The sequence below is a fragment of the Balaenoptera acutorostrata genome, chromosome 6, assembly GCF_949987535.1.
Source record: "Balaenoptera acutorostrata chromosome 6, mBalAcu1.1, whole genome shotgun sequence".
Taxonomy (NCBI): domain Eukaryota; kingdom Metazoa; phylum Chordata; class Mammalia; order Artiodactyla; family Balaenopteridae; genus Balaenoptera; species Balaenoptera acutorostrata.
The window spans coordinates 108,542,098-108,563,572 of NC_080069.1; the positions used below are offsets into that span (position 1 = coordinate 108,542,098).

General features: G+C 49.3%; 1 protein-coding gene across 3 annotated transcripts in view; it reads right to left on the bottom strand.

The window, feature by feature from the left end:
• The window catches only part of ASTN2 (astrotactin 2), a 913,616-nt gene extending 892,710 nt beyond the window's left edge, over window positions 1–20,906 (bottom strand). For all 3 annotated transcript variants that reach the window (XM_057548646.1, XM_057548645.1, XM_028165454.2), the window contains exon 1: window positions 20,401–20,906. In XM_057548646.1, the coding sequence (XP_057404629.1) occupies window positions 20,401–20,830 (430 nt within the window). In that variant the 5' untranslated portion in view covers window positions 20,831–20,906. The remainder of the gene's footprint in view (window positions 1–20,400) is intronic.
• Between the last annotated feature and the right edge of the window lie 569 nt (window positions 20,907–21,475).

Here is a 21,475-nt window from a genome sequence, read left to right on the forward strand (position 1 = left end):
CTCAATAGCCACATGTGGCTAGTGACTTCTGTACTGTACTATGCAGGTAGAGAATAAGACATGGACATAAACATTTCATTACAAGTGAGGTGGCCTAAGAGATACAGAAAAACGTTTCTGAATAAAGTTATTCAATCTGAATTAGGGGGGGAAGGAAAGAGGAGGCAAGAATAAGGATGGAAATTTCCATAAAGAAAGCAGTTTAAGAAGGGTAGATAGGGTTCCACCAACAGAAATGGAGGAGAAGCAGGGCATCCACGGTAGAGGACCAGCCTGAGTCAAGTCATTGAAATGCGACTTTAGTAGAGCTTGTTTTCTGAGAGCAATAAAAAAAAAAAAAAAAGCCAGTTTATCTGAAGTGTAGGCAAAGGAATGGTGAGAGAGAAGGACAATTAAGGTGGGTTTGGTCCTTAGGTGGAGAGCTCAGATGCCAAGGAGTTTGCTGTTAATCCTGTAAGCAGTAGGGAGCCACTGAGGATTCTAAGTGAGGGAGAAATGACCTTTGGGAATGAGCCTTCAGGCAGCATATGAAGTATCTACTCAAAGGAAGAAACTGAAGCAGTATTGCAAGAGACTGGGAAAGACATGATGTGGCATGAAGAAGGTGGGAAATGAGGGAGGAGTAGCTGCTATTGGATTACAAGAGAGAGGGTTGTACGGAAGCCTTATTTTGCCCCAAATAAGAATGACATCTAGGGGCTTCCCTGGTGGCGCAGTGGTTAAGAATCCGCCTGCCAATGCAGGGGACACAGGTTCGAGCCCTGCTCCGGGAAGATCCCACATGCCGCGGAGCAACTGAGCCCGTGCGCCACAACTGCTGAGCCTGCGCTCTAGAGCCCGCGAGCCACAACTACTGAAGCCCGCGCACCTAGAGCCCGTGCTCCGCAACAAGAGAAGCCACCCAATGAGAAGCCCGCGCACCGCAACGAAGAGTAGCCCCCGCTCGCCGCAACTAGAGAAAAGCCCGTGCGCAGCAACAAAGACCCAACGCAGCCAAAAATTTTAAAAACAAATAAATTAATTAAACAAAACAAAAAAAAAAAGAATGACATCTGAAAGTCCGATTATAATTCTTGAAGGCAGTTCCCTGAAGTCATGTCCTGAGCCAAAGTCTCTGCAGAGGAAGAATCATCCAAGAAAGGTGAGCTTTTTCACAACGATTTGCCAGCCCATTAACCTATACTGCAGGATCCCTTCCCCCAGTGTCATCCCCACCGTGTCCCCTCATAAGCCACTACGGGCATATCATCCAAAGAGAACTGGGTGGAAAAAAGGAAGCAAAGAGCAAAATGAGATGGAGAAGGTATTTAAAAAAACATGTGCTAGGGAAGTCGAAACAAATTCCCAGCCATTCCTGCTGGAGGAGATTTTATGGGGCAAGACATCCCCAAAATGGGTTTTTATACTGAATTATACTGTGCACCTCATAAAGCACGGAAACTCCTGGCAACCTGCACACACACACACACTGCCCTCTCGTTACCTGACCAACCCTACCCAGCAGGTAGGCATGCTGGGAGGCCCAGGGCCATGCAGGCAGCCCAGTGGAGGTGAAGGGACTGGGGTCTGCACTCAGAAGCAGCCCCCGCCCCTTGACGTTAGTAAGGTACTGGCCTCCTCTGGGCCTGGGTCTCCCTCTGTGCAATGAGAGGGCTGGTCTGGATAGGCCTGAGGGCCCTGAGAGTTCTAAATCTGGATGGCCTGCAATGTTGGCTCAGGGATGGACAGAGTTACAAAGATCCCCTGTAAAGCTGTGCCTTTATAGAAAGATCTGGGGTGAGGACAAAGAGGACTTGAGGTGGAATCCCTGTTCTCATTCCCTCCTGAAGTGAAGGAAAGATAAGGTGTGGTCATAGGTGGAAAAAAATAGTTGATAAGACCTAATTATTTTAAAAGATATTGAAAAACTACCCTTGAGCAAAGGGATATTTGGCATGGCATGCAGGAAGTTGGCCTGATCTGGGAACTGAACTGCAGCTCCATCTTGCTCTGCATCCCATGCTAGGTCACTTCAGTATCTGAACCACAGTTTCCTCATCTGTAAAACAGGGGAAGTGTAGGGGTGCCTCCCTTCAGAGGCCACCCAAAAGGAAGGGGGCATCATGACAATTGCTGGGGAGTCCCAGGAGGGGCCGTGAACTCCAAGAGTCTAACTGACCTTAGTTCCTGACACAGGTCTGGGATTCAGTTTTCCCATCTTAAAAAAAAAAAAAAAAAAAAGTTTCTAGTTTTACCGAGATACAATTGACCATAACACTGTGTAAGTTTAAGCTATACAATGCGTTGATTTGATACAACTATATATTGCAAAATGATTACCACCAGAGCATTTGCTAACACCTTCATCTAGTCACATAATTACCATTTTGTTTTTGTGGTGAGAACATTTAAGAGCTACTCTCTTAGCAACTTTCAAGGACACAATACAGTATTGTGAACTGTGGCCACCATGCTGTACATTAGATCCCCAGAATGTATTCATCTTTTTTTTTTTTTTTTTTTTTTTTTTTTTTTTTTTAATGAGGATCTTGAATCAGATGCGTATGTTTGATTGATTGATTGATTTTGGCTGTGTTGGGTCTTCGTTTCTGTGCGAGGGCTTTCTCCAGTTGTGGCAAGCGGGGGCCACTCTTCATCGCGCTGCGCGGGCCTCTCTCGTTGCGGAGCACAGGCTCCAGACGCGCAGGCTCAGCAGTTGTGGCTCACGGGCCCAGCCGCTCTGCGGCATGTGGGATCTTCCCAGGCCAGGGCTCGAACCCGTGTCCCCTGCATTAGCAGGCAGATTCTCAACCACTGCGCCACCAGGGAAGCCCCTGTATTCATCTTATAACTGGAAATTCGTACTCTTCAATCGACATCTCCCCATTTCCCCCACCCACCAGTAACCACCATGCTAGTCTCTGTTTCTATGAGTTTGGCGTTTTTAGATTCCACATATCAGTGATATCATACACCATCTGTCTTTTTCTGTCTGACTTATTTCACTTAGCATAATGCCCTGGAGGTCCATCCTACATTGTTGCAAATGGAAGGATTTCCTTCTTTCTTATGGTTGAATAATATTCTATTGTATGTATAAACCACATCTTCTTTATCCATTCATCCTGAGATGGACGCTTAGGTTGCTTTCATATCTCAGCTACTGTAAATAATGCTGCAATCAACATAAGAGTGCATATACCTTTTCGAATTACTGTTTTCATTTTCTTCAGATAAATAGCCAAAAGTGAAATTGCTGGATCATATGGTAGTTCTATTTTTAATTTTTTGAGGAACTTCCATGCCGTTTTCCATAGTGGCTGCAAAGATTTACATTCCCCCCAAAAGTTCAAGTGGGTCCCCTTTTCTTCTTCTTTAAGTAAGGGTTTTTGGGCAAAATGCTATCTAATGGCTCAACCACTAAAATTTCTGTGACATTAATGCCTCTGTCAACCTGAAACATGTATAAATTTCAAAAGCTTTCAGTGGGCTTCCCTGGTGGCAAAGCGGTTAAGAATCCGCCTGCCAATGCAGGGGACACAGGTTTGAGCCCTGGTCCGGGAAGATCCCACATGCCGCAGAACAACTAAGCCCGTGCGCCACAACTACTGAGCCTGCGCTCTAGAGCCCGTGAGCCTCGACTACTGAGGCCCGCGCGCCTAGGGCCCGTGCTCCGCAACAAGAGAAGCCACCGCAACGAGAAGCCTGCGCACCGCAATGAAGAGTAGCCCCCGCTCGCCGCAACTAGAGAAAGCCCGCGCACAGCAACGAAGACCCAACGCAGCCAAAAAATAATTAATTAATTAATTAATTTTTTAAAAAAAGCTTTCAGCTAGCCTTCTCTGCACTGACCGCCAGCTGCATTTTTACAGAGCCAGTTTCCCAAACCTGTTTATGCCTGTTGTGTTTCTCATAACTCTAAAATATAATGAAATGTTGTGCAGATTAAAAATTTATGAGCGTCAAAAGAAAGTGGCTTCTAGGAGGACTGAGCTGATCTTACGATAAAAATAGTCACTTAAATATTGCTATTGAGTTAGGTCAGGTGTGACAACTATAAAAATTTAGAAAGGAATCATAAAACTCTAGAAGAATTACTTGGCAAGCATCTTTAAGTTCTCAGTCCCCTTTAATGAGACCAACATTGGAGATCATATTCGGAACATTATGAGCATGGCTTATACAAGAAAGATGACATGGAACTCCAATCAGTTGACCCAGACTTGAAGAAGAGGCCCTGGGCCTACATCAAATCATTGGCAAACGTATACACATTTACGAATTTTAAGTTAAAAAGGAAACGTTTAATGTGCATTATTATTTTTTTAGGATTCCATGCTTTAATAGACTTTTTCTATTAACTGGACCAGCTGCCAATCTACATGGCTTCATACACGAGGGCTTCTAAAGGAAGCAATTCAACCTAAGCCCAGGTAACCCTCTCCTGACTAGTCTGTCTCCCCACTCAAGTGAGAAAATAATTTAAGGAAGAAAAGAAGAACTGCTTTACCCATCATGTCAAATACTGTGCCAGAAAGAAAGAGACACCCACCCCAGACTCGTGATAATTGTTTCCTTTCTGGCTCCTCCCTTGCTGGGTTCAGTTTCTTCTTTTAGTTCTGCAGAGAGAAGAATCATTATCCTATTCTCTATCTCTCATACGTATCTATATGTATGTACACACATAAATGTATATATATGTGTGTGCGTATATACATACACACATTTGTATATATACATATATAAACACACATTATATACGTGTGTGTGTGTGTGTGTGTATATATATATATATATATATATATACACAGTCACTAGGGTCAGTCAAGAAGAGGACTCCCTGCCTGTGGTCTGGAAGGAATCTGCAAGTATGCAAGTAGATTCTGGGACCCGGAGCTGGCTTAATATTGGAGCGTCTCTTTAGCTGAAGCCCAGAGAGACTCATCTTCCCCAGATCTATCATGGAACCCAGTTTGAAAAACCAATGCCCTAACAAAAGATGGTTTCATTAATATCCCTGAGCTGCTTGCAAGAAACTTGCCAGATGACCTTGGACAAGTCACTTCCTCACTGTCGCATCACCAAAGGTGGTTGGTCAGGCACATACTTATTCTACATTTCACTAGGATGACAGCAAGCTCTTCATCATGATCACTTCTGGGGAATGAGATTGGGCGGGGGAGAGACTTTCACTTTTTCCCGTATAATATTCCTGAATTGTTTGAATTTGTTACTACAACAAGCTTGCATTCCTTTTGTTGAAACCTAAAATTAAGGTTAAAAATTTACTAAGTATGTATGCACTCATTGCTGGAGTTACAGATATTAAAGAGACATGATGTTTAACTCAGGAAGCTTACAAGACTAGCAAGAGAGACAGACAATTAAACAATCACAATATTTTCATGAAAATACGGACTGCAGTGAATATACAAAGTGCTTGCGAGATAACTGTTCTCGGGGGAGCCAGGAAAGTCATCTTGGAAGCAGCAAAGGCACATTCAAGCTGGATCTTAAAATACGGGTAGCAGTTATGAGGCAGGAAAGATATTATTTAAATGTATACGTTAAAGGAAATCTCACAATTAAGTGGGCAAAATTTAAATTTTAAATGAATATCTTTTTCTCAGCAGTTGGGTTAAATCCATGTTTCCCAAAGTGTGGTATGAGAGATTAATTTAGATGGCACGTGGACACTACGCTAAGTTTTACAGGCTACCTTCCATTTATAGCAAGTTATTCTGGTGTTCCATTTGTGAGAGTGATACGAAGATTCCTTTTAAAAAATAAATACAGCTAATCCCATTTACTATGTGACCTTGTGCAACTGACTTGATCTCTTTGAATGGCTACATCTTCATCCATAATATGGAGATGCTAAAAATACCCATGAAAGGGAGTTTTGTGTTTTTTTTAATCAAAAAGTTCAAGTGTTATTATCCCAATAGTTTGTGAACTCCCTGCATTTCTGTGCCCCCAAGGGACTCAGCACAATTTCTGGGATGGAAGAACGACTGAATAATGACTGAAGGGGTTTAGCTCCAAGCAAGGGGAACTTAAGGTGAACCACAGGTTTTGGGTGAACTGGTTGAGTCCAGGGAACGTGAACAGAATTCATCATCCATGCAAACCCCAGTTGATCCTAGTGACTGATGAGGCATCTGAAGCTGTGATTAAGTTGATTAGCAATGTCTGATCACACACATTTTCCATTTATTCATTCCTTCATTCAACTAATAGTTACTGAGTGCCTACTATGTGACAGGCACAGCTCTAGACACCTGCGATTCCAGTAGTGGACAGGTCCGGAAGGTTCCTCCTCTCTCATGGAGTATCTTATGCAGTCCAATCTTCCCCACCTACCCGAAGGACACATGGCTCTGACAATATTCACTTAATCTTATCTGAGGCCCAAAGAGGAACTGTCATTTATTTGAGGCCACAGCAAGTAGATGGCAGAAACAGGACTAGAGCCCAAAGCATTCACCTCTAATCTAGCACAGTCTGGTATTTAGCAGGCTTGCAAAACCCGCTTGGCTTTCCAAGATCTGCAGCTGCCCCTTCTCGGCCACCAGCCTTCCCACCTGTTGTCTCTCTTGGGGGAGGAGCTACCTTCTCTTCCCCAGCTGGGAGCCGGTGGGGGGGGGGGGGTGGGCAGGTGAACTGGGGCCATTCCCTGGAGTGTTCTGCAGTTTGGAGATGGTTTACGGGCCAGCAGAATAAAGTGGAGAAAGAAAAGAAGGGAGGGAGGGACGGTAGGAGTCCTGCTATTGGCAGACAGGTAATTGGTTACTTTGGGCGGTCAGCTTCTTCCAGTCTCCCTCCCTGGGGAAGGCTAGAGAAAAAGTAATTGAAGAAGGTGCCTGAACAAATTAGTGTGAGACTGGGCTTAAAAATTTGAGTTGCACCTGGGTTCAGAGCTGAGGGTTTGATCTTCAGACGCCCCAGAAAGGATGCAGAGATGGAGGAAGGAAGGGAGGGAGTCGGCTTTATCCTGCTGCAGCAGAGCTTCCAACCTCAGAAGCTCCTAAAGGGAATCTTTCTTTCCCTCCTGGGCTCCTGCTGAGCTGAGGGGGGCTGAGAAGAACCTCAAATATCACTTGTTTTAATCTCATCACATGAGAAACGGTAGGAAGCCCAGAAAGTGGAAGGGACTTGACCACAGACACCAGCAGAACTGGGACCAAACCCCAGGACCCCTGGCTCCTAGTTCCAGGCACCAGATGACCCTGCCCCCTGGCTCCATGAGGTCTTTACTCACAGGACTTCCTGTGAATTGCCCTAAATTGCTCCAACTGCAAATAAAGTGGGGAGGGGATGTGTCCTAGGGATTAAAGTATAGGTCTGTTTATCTTTGTTTATTTAACAGACACCTAGATGGCATTTGCTGAGTGGTGGGCACTGGTCTACATGCTCTACAAACTTTAGCTCTTGGAATCCTGATAGCAATCTCCTGATAAGCAACAGAACAACACAATGAGGCGGCTACCTTTTAAGACGGTGTTCACAAACTACCACCCCTACCACTGCCCATGTGTCATTCATTTGGTCAGGAAACATCTACTCAGCACCTACTATGTGCTGTGTAATGCATTATATAGTGGAGAAGAGCAAAAAAAAAAATTGAACAACACACATTCCCTACCATCAAGGAGCTGCCAGATAAAATTTTTTGGGTTTTTTTGTTTTTTTTTAATAAATGGGATAGAAAGCTATGAGGGGGACGGTGTACCAGGGAAGGCTTTGGTCAGGGAAGACTTCTTGGAGGAGGTGACTTGAGTTCTATGAGAAAAGGAAATATGAAGCCAGAGAAAAAGGCAACATTTTTTAAAGTTTCTAGACTGTGAAAAGGAATTAAGATTTTATCTTAAAAGCAATGAGAAACATTGAAAGGCTTTAAACAAGAGAGTGGCAAGATCCAATTTGCTTTTTGAAAAAGATCACTCTGGTTACTGTATACAGCAGGGCTGGCAAACTTGTTCTGTAAAGGAACAATTAGGAAATATATTAAGCTTGGTGGGCCAGATACTCATTGTTGCTACTACTCAACTCCGCTGTTGTAAAGCAAAAGCAACCACAGACAATACATACACAAGGGTATGAGTGTGAGTGTGTTCCAATAAATCTTTTTTATTTATGGACACTGATATTTGAATTTCATATAATTGTCACATATCACGAAATATTATTCTTCTTTTGACTTTTTCAAGTATTTAAACAAGTAAATAGACTTACAGGCCACACAAAAGCAGGCAGCAAGCTGGATTTGGCCCATGTGCTATATATCAAAAAATATAAAGAAAGGATAAGGAGGATGGAGAGGCAGCAGGAAGACCAGTTAGGAGACTGAGGTAATAGCCCAAGTGAGCTTGGACAAAGGTGATGGCAGTAGGACATCATGAGAAGTGAAGAATTTTGAGAGTCATTTTAGAAGTAAAACCAACAAGGTTGGTTGACTGAAAGAATGAGAGAGGCAAAGGAAGGGAGATATCAAAGATGATTCCTTTGCTTGAATAACTGGGTGAATGGTAGTCTGGTTTCCTGAGATGGAAGGGATGTGGGGAGAGCAGGTTTGGGGGACAAATCACACATTGGTAATATGATTCCTGACAGCAGAGAAACAGGGTCCCTGCAGGTTGCCAGATAAAATACTGGCTGTCCAGCTAAATTGGCATTTCTGATAATCAGAGAGTCATTTTTAGCATAACTACATCCCAAATATTGCATGGGACATATGGGATGTAGTTATGCTAAGCAAGTATTCATTGTCTGAAATTCAACTGGGCATCCGGCACTTTATTTTTTGCATTTATTTTTGTTCACAAAATATGCCAACCCTACTAGGGGGGTAGCCTTGGAGGAGAAAGAAAGGTTCCTCAGAAGAGTTAATAGCTGAGCTAAGGCTAGGAGATGGCCAGGTGAATGAGAACCCAGAAAAGCATTATAAGCAGAGAAAACAGCATTTCAATTCAGGAGTCAGGTAGGGGGAATATGCCTGACTCCCCCCAGAAATCTGCCAGTCATCAGTGAAGCTAGAGCCCCAAGTGCCATGGGGAATGTCAGGAGGTGAGGCCGAAGAGACACCCAGGGACCACTGCACCCAGGGTGTCCAGGGACACACCAAGGATTTGGTACACTTCTTAAAGTACAGATTCCCAGGCCCCTCCCAGGCGCTTCCACTGGTCTGGAAGGAAAAACCTGGCTTCTAAGGTGATTCTGAGGAGTCGCTAACTTTGGGAAAAACTGGGCTAAATAATCTGGGACCTTTCCCAGTGACAAATCCCAGAAGCCTAGGAAGTTGCTGCCGGCTGTGAAGCCTTGAAAAGAGTAACCCAGGTAATCAGAGCAAAGGCAGCAGAGAACAAGCCTGCAGCCTCCCAAGGGGACTCCTGAGAAGGGGGTTCTGTCCATCTGGATGGAAGTAGGTGGTCCAGAATGTTTGTCCAAGGACCCACCCAGCTCCCCAAGAGTCCCTAGGCATCTGGTACCTGGTTCTCATTGGCGCTCTCAGCTCCTGCAAGGAGATAGACATCTCCATGCCTCTCCTTGCCGCCCTTAGACATCTCCATGCCTCTCCTTGCCGCCCTGCCTCCTTCCCTCCTCAGCCCACAGCCACCACCGAAATGATTCCCCCAAATGCAGCTAGGAGTGTGACTGGAAGTCTCTTTACTGCGGATTCTGCTAATGGAAACGCTCCTTCCCTTTGCGGCTGCTTGCAAAGCCACTCGTGACCTCCCCCGGGGCCCGAGAGCAAGGCTTTGTCGGTCGGCAGCCACCAGAAGGGAGAGGGTTCTGCCCCGATTGCCTCCCCCAAGACCCGCCTGCCTTAGACTCAGCTCTCCGAGTTGCTCTGGCCAAACTGTCCTCAGACAACCTGGGAGCCCCACCCACCCACCCCACCGCTTCCCCCTGCTCTTGGAGAGGGAGCAGAGATCACTGGTCAATTTCATCCTTTTTCTCCTCGCTGGTGGGGAGAGAGGGAGGGAGGGCAGAGGCCAAAGCCGGCATGCTGGAGTGGAAAGAGGGGGAAGGGAAAGGGAATTTGCATTCATTAGTTATTCATACCTCCACCTCCTTCCATAAAAAGGATTCCAGGTGGCTAAGAGGCACGGAGCACAAACAGTGCCAGACGCTGTGCTAGGTGCTCTGCACACACTATCTCCGTAAGGTCGTACGGCTTTAGTGTAAGTAACAACTGAGCACAGGGCGGGCCACTGACTACAACCGAAGGTGGAGGGCTCCCCCAAAACTAATGATCGCAGCAACCAGAGAAGGGACTGCTGTGTCACCTTCACTTGCTTCATGGGCATACGGAGGTCTACAGTTAGGGCGTAGTGCAGCCCCAGGGCTTTGGGTCTTCAGAGCTGGTACACCCAGTCAGAGGAGCCGGGCTACAGACTGGATTTTGCCATGGCTTAGCTGTGGGACCTTGCAAATGTACTTCTTTTTGCTAGGTCAATGAGGGAGTTGGGCTGGATCTCAAAGGCATTCTTTTACCCAGTTCTAATATTCTAGGAGAACTATACACTATTTATTAGGACTTTCATAGCATTATAATATATATATATATAAATATTATATATTATTATATATATATCCCATATGTATAGATAATGTAATATAAATTCCATTTTCAAGGTAGGAGCATAAAAACTGCACAATGCTGCTGAGAAGCACTAGGGGACAAAAGTCAACTTGGGATGAAGGGGAGGAGTGACAAGGAAGTTCACCTAGTCAAACAGGGGCTGTATCTCAGATAACAGATGCTTGACAATTTCTAGAAAAAGAATGTAGAGCTTCTCTAAGTTCCTGGAAGGTCTAGGTAATAGGTTCCCCAGTGTAACAGTATGCCCAGCAGAAGGTGGGAATTCCCTAAGCACTGGGAGAAGGAAGTGGAAAGGGAAGAAGGAAGGGGAAGGAGGAAGGAGAGAGGGAAAGAGGAAGCGAGGAAGGAGGGAAGGAGGAAAATCAAGAAGGCACGGCAGCATCGGAATTTGCTTGTCAAGTAGTCCAGGGGTAACGAGTGACATCTAGAGAAGATGAGACAAGGCCCGGTGCTCTGCTGGCAAACCAGCAAGGAGCGACAGGGCCTGGGGAGATGCTGAGTCAGCTCCTGGCAGCCCAGAAATGAGGTGTTCAGTCCCTCAGGCCTGTGAGGCTGTCACACCTGAAGTTCCTCTACAAGAAACGTCTGCAACTTCTCGGTAATGAGAAGAGGAAGAGATAAAAAATACAAGGGGTTGTCAAAGAGGTGAAAACTCAAGAGCACTCCTAGTTCTACGCAGTATGGAAGGCAGAGAGAGCACGGAGTTTGGAACCAGGCACACCTGGGATAGGACCCAGCTCAGCTGTATGAGAGCTGTGTGATCTTGGGTATGTTACTTAACTCCTCTGAGCTTCGTGCTCACCTACAACATGGGACGAACCCTATCTGTCTTTCAGCACTATGGAAAGAAGGAAATGCAATAGCAGATGCGCCAGCACTGCATCCAGGGCATAGTAAACGTTCAATGAATGGCTGCTTTTTTCATAGCCTACCCCATGCCAGAAGGGTGAAGTCCAGCATACCAGCTCCCCCCACCCCCAGTGGCCTGGACTAAGGTGGGAGGAAGGCACACCAGACTAGGAGTCAATAGATTGGCTCTGGTTCCTGCTCCACCACTGCCTTGCTATGGTGACCTTGACTTCTCCATCTTTATATAAAAGGGTTTCGCTTAGAAAATGTCCTAAATTCTTACCATTTATGGCAGGTGATGGTCCCAACACCACGATGGATCATCTCCTCCCAGACGTTCAGTGCCTCTGTTTGGCACGATGCAAAGGTGCCAATCTCTTAGCTGGCTTCCATGATTCTCAAGAAAAGGTCTTCCCTAAACCCAACTCTTTTTCCTCTAATCAAACTGGTCTCATTCCTCATCCTACAAACACCCCAGAATAATAAGGAGGCAGGAGAACGTAGAGGCAGTAGCTGTGGAAGCTCAGAAGAGGGAAGGTTTCATGGAAGAGGTGGCATTCCAGCTCAGCCTTAACAGAGGAGTGGAATTTCAACACCTCTCCAGTTCTGCACAGTATGGATTCTGGGATGAGACTTGGCCAACCGAAGTTTCTAGTCATCTAAGATGCCCTGAACACCTAGGGTGTGCCGAGCACAGGGTGTGTCACCGCAGCCCCAGAGATGGAGGAGGGATGTTCTCTGCCTGCAGAGCTCTTAGGCAAGCAGCACAAGACAGACAGAGAAACTCGTGAAGTTCTGCTCTCACTCTGCCCCAAGTCACTGTCATCTCTCACCTGAACAGACTCCTACAGACCTTCCTCTCCCATCCTTGCTCCTCTACAGAGCAGCCCGAGTCATTCTTTTGAGACAGAAGTCAGTTACGGATACTCTTTTGCTTAACGTCCTGCCTGGCTCTCCATGGCACTCACAGTAACAGCCTAAATCCTGTCCTGTCCACCGCCCACTCACTCCACTCCGGCCGTGCTGGCCTTCTTGCTGGCCCTTGAACGCTCCAGGTGTGCTCTGGAGTCAGCTCTTTGCTGGAGCCGTTCTCTGCCCGGAATACTCTTCCACATATCTGCTTGGTGACGCCTTCATAGCCTTCAGGTCTTGGTCCAATTCTATAATCTCAATAAGCAATCCTTTGGCCCTATTTAATATTAAAACTGATTTCCTCACCTCAACAATGTTCATTTTCTTTTTGCCCTTTTTTTTTTTTCATACAATCTATCACCTCACATACCACATAATTTTCCTATTATGTTTATCATCTCCTCCCCAACACACATACACATGCACACACACACACATGCATATATACACGTACTCCTGGATATGAGCTCTCTGAACACAGGAATCTATGTCTTTTGTTCTCCATACATCTTAAGTGGCTGGAGCAGTGCCTAGCATGTTGTAGGCGCTCAGTAGTTCTAAGGGACCAGCCACTGTTACACCAGTCTTTATATCGCTAGTGGGCACCAAGGCCCAGAGTGTCCAACTTTCGTGCCAAGAGGTCAGGAAAGGCTTCAGAGGTAAGTCCATAGTTGAATTCAGCCTTGCAAGGTAAGAAGGAATTTTCCCAGGGCCTTTGGGGCAGAGTTACAGAACAAGAAAGAAGGCTTCTTAGCATAGGACAGTCTGGGCAGCGTCTGATCATGGACCTTGTAGCTCAATAAGGAGCTTGAACTTCATACTAAGAATTATGGGGAGCCAGTGAAGTGCTTTAGGAGAGGATGGCCACGATCAGATTTGGGCTTTTAATGAACTCCCTCTGTCTGCAAGTACAGACGATGGATTAGAGAGGATAAGACTAGAGGAAGATAGACCAGTGAGTTGACAGCTGAAATCGTAGTCGAGAGAAGTGTTGACGTCTGATCCTGCCAGGGGCCGTGACAACGGGCATGGAGAAAGGGTTCCTTCTCAGGTGAAAACCCTAATGGCTTATGACATACAACATCCTTGTCAATTTTCGACTCACAGAGGGGCTGCCTGCACGCTCTAGTATGCCAGTAAGGAAGCTAGAAATCTTCCAGTCCTGAATCTTACATTGGGTTGTCACCACCCCACCCCCTTCCAAACCAAAGAAAAGTCTTCCTGGGGGCTGTTGTCCTAAAGAACTGCAGACGGCAGTGAACAGCCAGTGAGAGGAGAGCAGAGCGAGTCCTGCCAAGCACCGCCGCCTGCCTTCTCCGGGGCCGGGCCGAGAGGCTGCAAGCTCTGCTGGGAGGAAAGAAAAGCCGGCTCTCTCTCGCTATAGTTAATCTTCTGTTGCCACTAGCTGGTCAGTATGAGAACTTGGGGAAGTATCAGCCCTGCAAAGAAAGCATCCCCGTAATACTGCTGCACCTCAAGGTTAAATCTGACTCTTTCTTTCCTTTTCTGGAAAAGAGCAGCCTTCTGATCACCCTCAAGGCAGCTAGAGTGACAAGCAATGAGGCTCCCTCCTCCCCAGCACAAAACCCACTGGCTCAGGCTCTCAGGAGACACTGGAGCCAACCAGCTGGATACCTGGGGCAGGAGAACAAATTCAACTTCCCCAGGGATATCGTTCTCCTTAGATTTTTGTTTCTTTGTTTGTTTCGCAGGGAGAGGAGGAGAGACTTGGTGCACCTCATGATGTTCAACCAAGTTGCAGACCTGAGACATATTTAACCCAGAGCCACGTGTTGGTAGTCAGTGTGATGGAAAGAAGCATGGAGGGGGGATTCAAGACCACTGGGTTTAAGTGTGAACAGCTGGTCCTTAGGTAGCTTACTTCCCTTGTCTGGGACTCAGTGTTACCATTTAAATGGAGGGGGTAGATTCAATGTGCTCTGAGAGTCTGTGATGCTGTAAGGCCATCAAAGATGATGGTCATGGTAACAGCTTTCATGGCTTTACCCAAAGAAGTCGCTGTCACTCTCCATCCTTCTCTCTCCCCAGCACACGTGTTCACACCATCCTATGGCAGCCAACGCCTAGCTTACAGCCAAGCAAGGAGGTAAGAAGCAGGAGGCTTTGCCTGCCAGGGGCCTAGGCAAACCTGCTGCTGGACTTGCTGTAAATTAGTATCATTGAATGATCTTGCAGCCTGAGGGCCCCATTCAGGATAATGATCAAGCGCTGGGTCACAAAAGCTCGCAGAGCTGTGCTGTCTTGATGGCTAGTGTTCCTGACCCCCAGAAACAGCAAATCTGGATGGCCTTGACCCAACCTGGGCCTCTCTGACCGCTAAAACGAATCCTCCTCTCACCCTGCCCCATCACCCTCTCAGTAACATAGTATAATTGTCCCTTGGTATCTGCAGGAGATTGATTCCAGGACCCCACGCCCTTCCAAGACCCGAGCATGTGCCAGTCCCTTATATAAAATGGCATAGTGCAGTCGGCCCACGGTTGGTTGAAACTGCGGATGTAGAACCCATGGCTACGGAGGGCTAATTGTACTTTCTGAGGGCAGATAATATATGTCTCTGCCCTAATTGTTAAATAGAGTTCATCAGATCTGAACTGGCAAAGGGGTGGGGATGGAGTAAGGGAAGTGAGTGAAAAGGGGGAAAAACTCAGATCAGAGACCACTGAACCACCGCCCACCCCCCCCTTATTTACAATATCCCAGAAACCTGGACCATCAGAGCAGGACGGGACCTTGAAGTCTGAGTGCTACTGAAATACTTTAGTGATAAGGGACCTGGAGCCCAAATGAGAAAATAACATTTTTTAAGCCTAGCTTTGTTTGAAGACATCAAATTCGCCCTCTCACCCACCCCAGAATCGCTCCCTCTTACCCATTCTGGAAAAAACACTGGAATTGATTTTAATGAATATTCTGTGGTCAGAAATCCCTACAGAAAACCCAGCTTATACTATTTGTATCTGGTTTTTTTCTCCCACTTAATAACTGTCATCAACCTTCAGAATCAAGGCAGAAACCAAAAGGGGCAGATAGCCTCAATGCCTCTGGTCCTTTCTCCAAATGCCTGCCAAATAGCTGTGTGGTCCCTGCTTGAAGACTTCCTCCCATGTGGACCCTGTCATTCATTTGAGGTCAGAATGCTTGGTTGTTGGACAGCTCCCAGGGACACATCCTCCTGTCATGTTGTACTCCATCCCCTTAGTATTTGCACCTTTAGGACATTCCTTAGAATCAGACAGAAAAAAAAGCACGTGCCTCATTCCCTGTTGACGTTCGAAGAAAGCTTCTCCAGCCCTTGTGGACGGTCCTTAGGCTAAACTCCCTGCTTCTAGCAACCTTTCTGACCTTGTGCCTCGTCCCTCACTCCTTCTGGGGGCTTTTCTCTTTTGCTGTCCATTTTTGTCTGCATTTTAAGGAATCTTTGCAGACCTGACCAAGTGGGCACTTCAGAGCATCTTTGTCTTCCGCCCAGACCAATCAGCTTCCTGCCAACAGCATCCTTTCAGGACAGATCTTGAGGACACTGCCAGATCTGCTCATGCAGATGCATTTAAAAACATACTACTGGATGGTTTTTCTTTCTCCACACACCCTCCCCCAAATATAGAGCACACTTCTCACCTGTGTGATTTACAGGACAAGGTAAATTAGTAACAGATGCTGACAATGAGTGGTTCCTCAGTTTTATCTCCTTTCCCCCTTCTGCTGAATCAAGGCTCATGGTAAACAGTCCAGCCTGGCCACTATCAAGCACAGCAAGAAGGATGCCATTTCCCTAGCGGTGGGCCTGAAAGCTAAATCCACAAGCAGACTCTGGAGCTGCCTGGGGGCAGATGAGAACTGGGTGATGTGCGGGTTCACCTCAGAAGCCCTGCACGGACAGTTGCTCCCATTCAAATTCTTTCTTTTCCGTCAGTCCTTCCCAACACCCCCACATTACCAGCAAAGGAAAGGAGACAGTGAAAAGCAAGAGCAGCTAGTCAGAGTTACAGAGTGGGTCAGCATACTTCAAGTTCATAGAATCTTTGCACCGAAGGATTATTTTAGGGCTCACCTACCCACACATATTATTGCACAAAGAACTGAAGATCCGGGATAAATGACTTGTTCAAGGTCAGAGCGGGCCACAGCTGAGAGTTCCAGGTCCTAAGCAACATCAAGTCCCCAAGCTGTACTGGAGCATTCAACTTCTCCTCCAGCCCATTCTCCATGACCTCACTCGGTTTTTGTTTTTGTTTTTTTTTTTCCTGTCCAGGAAATGTCCCCAGCTTTCTCTAAGTCTAAAGAGATATCTCCCTCCCTGATGTTATAGAATGTGTCATATCCATCACTCACTGGCACCACTACATAGAATGCCCTTTGACGTCCCATGAGTCATGGAACTCTGAGTTGGCAGGGTCATTGGAGGTCATTTAACTCATGCCTCACTCTCACACTCTCATACTTCAGCACCAATGTAGCTAAAGCTCCCCTGAGAAAGGTTCTTGCCGTGCTGCTGATTGTTATGTTTCCTCTCCAGGACCCTGCACCATGCCCTACATAAATGTAACCAGCCCTTCAGTGCATATTTGGCTCAAGATGGCTGTTTAGCAATTACCAAGAATGTAGGTGTCTGATGGGCTGAGATCCCAGTCCCAGGTCTGCATTTACTCAAAGTGAGACCTTGGACTAGGCACCTGACCTCTCTAAAGAATGTTTCCTTACCTGTAAAATGGGAATAAATTACAACAGTGCCCACTTCATATATTTTATGTCAGTAAATAATAAAAGGCAAGAGTAAAGCTCTGAGCACCACATTAAGGATTCAACAACTGTTTGCTATTCCTTGATCAATTTCAAGGAAATTCACTTTATCAGGACCACTGACTTAGATTCTAAAGAAGAGGCCCAGACATAGAAACTTGGGGGGTATTTCACCTCTGAGGGAAACTTCCACCTACATAAAGCAGGCTGGAACATGAAGGGAAGATTAGAAACATGAAGAGGAAAAGACCTGAAGAAAAGTCTTTTAAGTCTGGGCACTACCAATTACAGAGCCAATAATTCAAACAAGAGAGGCAGGCAGAATGGAGGGAGGGAAGGCCAGGTATGTCGGTGACTTGGGTGAACAGGGATGGCAGACAGCGTGTGCAAAATAATTTTGAGCTTCCCCAGCTGGACTTGGAGTAGAATGGGAACTCTACCTTTTATTTGTTTGTTCACCGCCCCTTCACACCAGGGACATTTTACCACCACCAACTCTAGACCCACAACCCAAAGCATGGCCTGAGGGCTTTGGTGGACACTATCACCCCCTAGTGGTGGCTCCACACACCGCGCTATTGGCAGGATTCAGCATTTACCGACTTTGCACGTGCATCTGTGGCGCACACCATCTCCAAATCCCTTGAACTGGTGACCTGGTAGTGAAAGACTCACCCAACTCGCCAGAGACAAACACTAGGCAAGGATGTTTAGAAGGTCTGAAGATGGGATGATGGGATGGGGCTGCCTGGGGACCCTGGGGGAGATAAGGCCATAAATGACTCATAGTACGCCCCCCCCCCCCGCCCTCATTTTCAGCCAGCCTGGCCCTCCCAGAGCTCACTGTGCACTCTGTGTTTACACACAAACAGTGGGAGAACAACACAAATAAAGAGCCCACGCCTCCCTACACAGATCCTGCTGTACTCGGCCATCTGGCGACTACCCCGCTAGCCAAATCCCCGGTAGGAGTGCCTTGCCAGTCCAGGGCGCTGGGGAAGGAGGAGGAGGAGGAACCTGATTCCCCAAAGGGCTCGGGGCTTCCAAGGAGGACGGCACCTGCCGCTCCACAGCAGGCGGTCCCCAGCCGCCAAGGCTCAGCCGCCTGAGTCAGAGAAGGCGGAAGCCTCCAAGTGGAGATCACCAGCAGACTCTCACGCTGAAGCACAGGTCTGGGGGATTTGACACTTCCAGCTCCACACTCAGTTCCTTACTCAGCCTGCCCTGGGCTCCCGGGTACCCATTTCCTCTTGAAAGCCAAAGTTTAAAAACGCAGAGATTGCCAGCTCCAGGAATTCTGGAGCGACTCCTGTAGCTGGCTGGACCAGGTCCTCCACATCCTAGGGAAACTGAAACGCTCTGGGGTCCTCGCTTCCAAGTCATGCCATACCCAAGGATGTTCCCCCCCTTTCCCCCTCATTTGAACAGCCATTTAGAAGGATCCCCACTCCCTCCCTCTCCGGACATCCGGGAGTAGAGAGATCTCGAGGGTGGAGGGAGAAGGTTGGGATTGGAAGTGGTGAGGGACACCCTCCGTTTCTCTGGAAGGACCCTTCCCTGCGGCGGGGTCATAGGAGTTGGCCATGAGCCCAGGGTTAGCTCTTCGCCCTAAGGAACCCCATCTTCACCCCCATCCCCTTACTTGGAAATGGGCAGCCCACAAGTGCACGTGGAAATGGCTCTTGGTGTGTGTATGTGTGTGTGTCCGCGCACGCGTGTGTATGCTTGAACGTGTGTGTGGCACGCCAGACGCGCCGCCGCGGAAAGTCCCCTGGGAACCTGCAAGGCGCTCTCCCGCCTAGCATCCCAGAAAGCTCAGCACGCTCAAGTTACAGCCAGCTGGGGAGAGCCCAGGGGCCAGAAACCCGAGGCACGTGCTCAGACCAGGAAAGGGCCTGGCACTCGCTCAAATCTCCAAAGGCGGCCAGCACGAAAGGGAAGTGGCGGGCGGGCGGGAGGGGGGCGTCACAAAAATACATCAAAAATATTATGGCTCCCAGGAGAGAGGAGTCTAGTCCATTGATTACTCTTTGGGGCTTCTCGGGCGAGCAAGGAGTTAACCTCAGAGGTTCAAGCCGGGACCCCAAAGGCGCTGACATCGAAGGCCCATCACCCCCGCGGTGCCGGAGCTGAGCCGGATCCCGAGGAGGCAAGGATCCGCGGAAGAGGTCTGGAGTCTGGCGCGAGCCCCCGGCGCCTTCCTGGAGCTGCTGTTGGCCAGACTCCGACAACCAATCGCACCCCGCTCCCCCAAGAGGGGAGGGGGGAGAGAGAGACCGGCGAGCGCGGGAGAGCTAAGGGGGAACAACATTTTTGTAAACGCTCTCCGAGATAATTAAGCGATCAATTACCCGGGTGGGAAATCAGCTGCGCCTCCCACAGCTACCTGGAAGGGCCGACTCCTCCGGGAGTCCCGCTGGGAACCAGCAGGCAGCAAGCTGCGGGCGAACTTTCTGATTAACTTTTACGTTTGAGCCCCCACCCCCATCATTTTCCTCTCCCCTTCCTTTTTCATGCCTTTAAGTTATTATTATTAGCCCAGTGAGTGAGCTGTGAGGACAAACGTGCTCTCCGCCGGGAGGTGGGTAGGAAGGCGAATGCGACCACGGGGATGGAGGGAGAATCTGAAAGTGGAGGGAGACCTTGGGTTCCGAACGCCAGTGCTCGGAAATCACTCAGTCCTCCCCAGCCCTATTTCACAGATGGCTAAAACTGAGGCCCACAGAGGCGAAGCGACTTGGCCAAGGTCACCCAACCCATCGGGAGGCCGAATTTATGCGGACTGAGGCATTCTACATGGAGCGACTCCGCTCCGATTCTCAAGAAAATCGAACCGGAAGAGCAGAGCCGACGACTCCGAGGCGAGAGCGAGGGGGCGGTGACAGCAGGCGGCCAGTGGCCGTGCCCCAGGAGCAGTGGGCGGCTGGACCCAGACCTGGCTCCCGAGCGGGGGACTACCGCGGCCCCCAGCTCAAGCACACTCAGGCAGTTGGGGTTTCGGCGTCAGCGACGGATCGCGGCAGAGCTCAAGGTCTGCACTGAGAGACGGACGGACAGGTCCCCACCGCGGGAGGGTTGGCACGCCCCCGGTCTCCCGCCACGCGCTCGCCCAGATACTGCCCCAGACTCATTCCAACCACCTGTACGCCCTCCGGGCCCCTCAGCTGCCCTCACTCAACCCCGCTCGGGGCAGCCCGGGGCGGGAATCCCCAGGGCGCCCCCACCCGTCTGGCTTCACTTGGGGGCTCCCGGTTCCCTGGGACCCCGCGTGTGCCGGCGCCCAGCCTTACCCAGGGTGAAGAAGGGCAGCTCTGTGTTGTCCAGGTCGTCCTGCACCGCGATGCGCCCCGGCAGCTCGTTACGCACAAAGAGCAGGAGGCGCGACTCGGCGGCGGCGCCCGCGGAGCCAGCGGAGCCCGGGGACGCGGCGGCGGCGGCGGCTCCTGCCCCGGTCCCACTCCCGGCCCCGGCGCGGGTGCCGCTCCAGCCGATGTCGCTCTCCCGCAGGGCAGGCAGCGTGGACACCGTGACTGTCTTGAGCCGGCATGGGCTGTCGGGCTCCCGCGAGGCGGCGGCGGTGGCGCCGGCCAGAAGCGGCGGCGGCGGCAGCAGGAACAGGAACAGCAGCAGCGGCGGCGGCGCCGGGTGGAAGCCGAGCCTCAGCCCTCCCCGGAGCCCCGAGCTGGGGCCGGGGCTGCGCCGGGCACCGGCGGCGGCCATGGCGGGAGGGGCTGCGGTGCTGCGAGCGGCTGTGGCGAAGGAGGAGGAAGAGACGGCGGCGGCGGACGCCGAAGCGAACCAGGACGCCGGAGCTAAGGAGCCGTGGGAGCCGCTCGCTAGCAGCCCCCGGCTCCGGGCTCCGCCTCCCGATTGGCCCTGGCCCGCCCCCCCCGCGCCGCCTCCCCGGGCCCCGCCGCCCGCCCCTTCTCTGGCTCCCCACTCAGACCCCTAGCGTCTCGGAGACTCCGCCCAGCCTCGTGCGAATCCCAGTCGCCCCCTCTCCTTTCCCAGGATCCCCCAATCCGTCCTCACAATATTCTTTAGCCACCGCACCCCTCTGCAAATTCCTAAGACTTAGGGACCCCAGGTGCTTCCCCTTATTCTCCTGGGCTCAACCCAGCTCGCCCAGCTTTACCCCACCCCTGGCCCAACCCAGAGGCTGCACCTGGGGGCGCGCCTTAGCCCAGCCTTGCTCCAGACCCCGCCTTCTGGGGGGTAGGGGCGCCTGAGGATGGTCAAGACAACTTTGTCTCCCCTCAAGCCCAATAACAAGTCCTGTGCCCTTTCCTAGTCCCTGAAGTATTCCTCGTGGCCTTAGAGACCCCTGCCCACCCACTTGCCCACAACTCAGGCATTCCTTCTCCC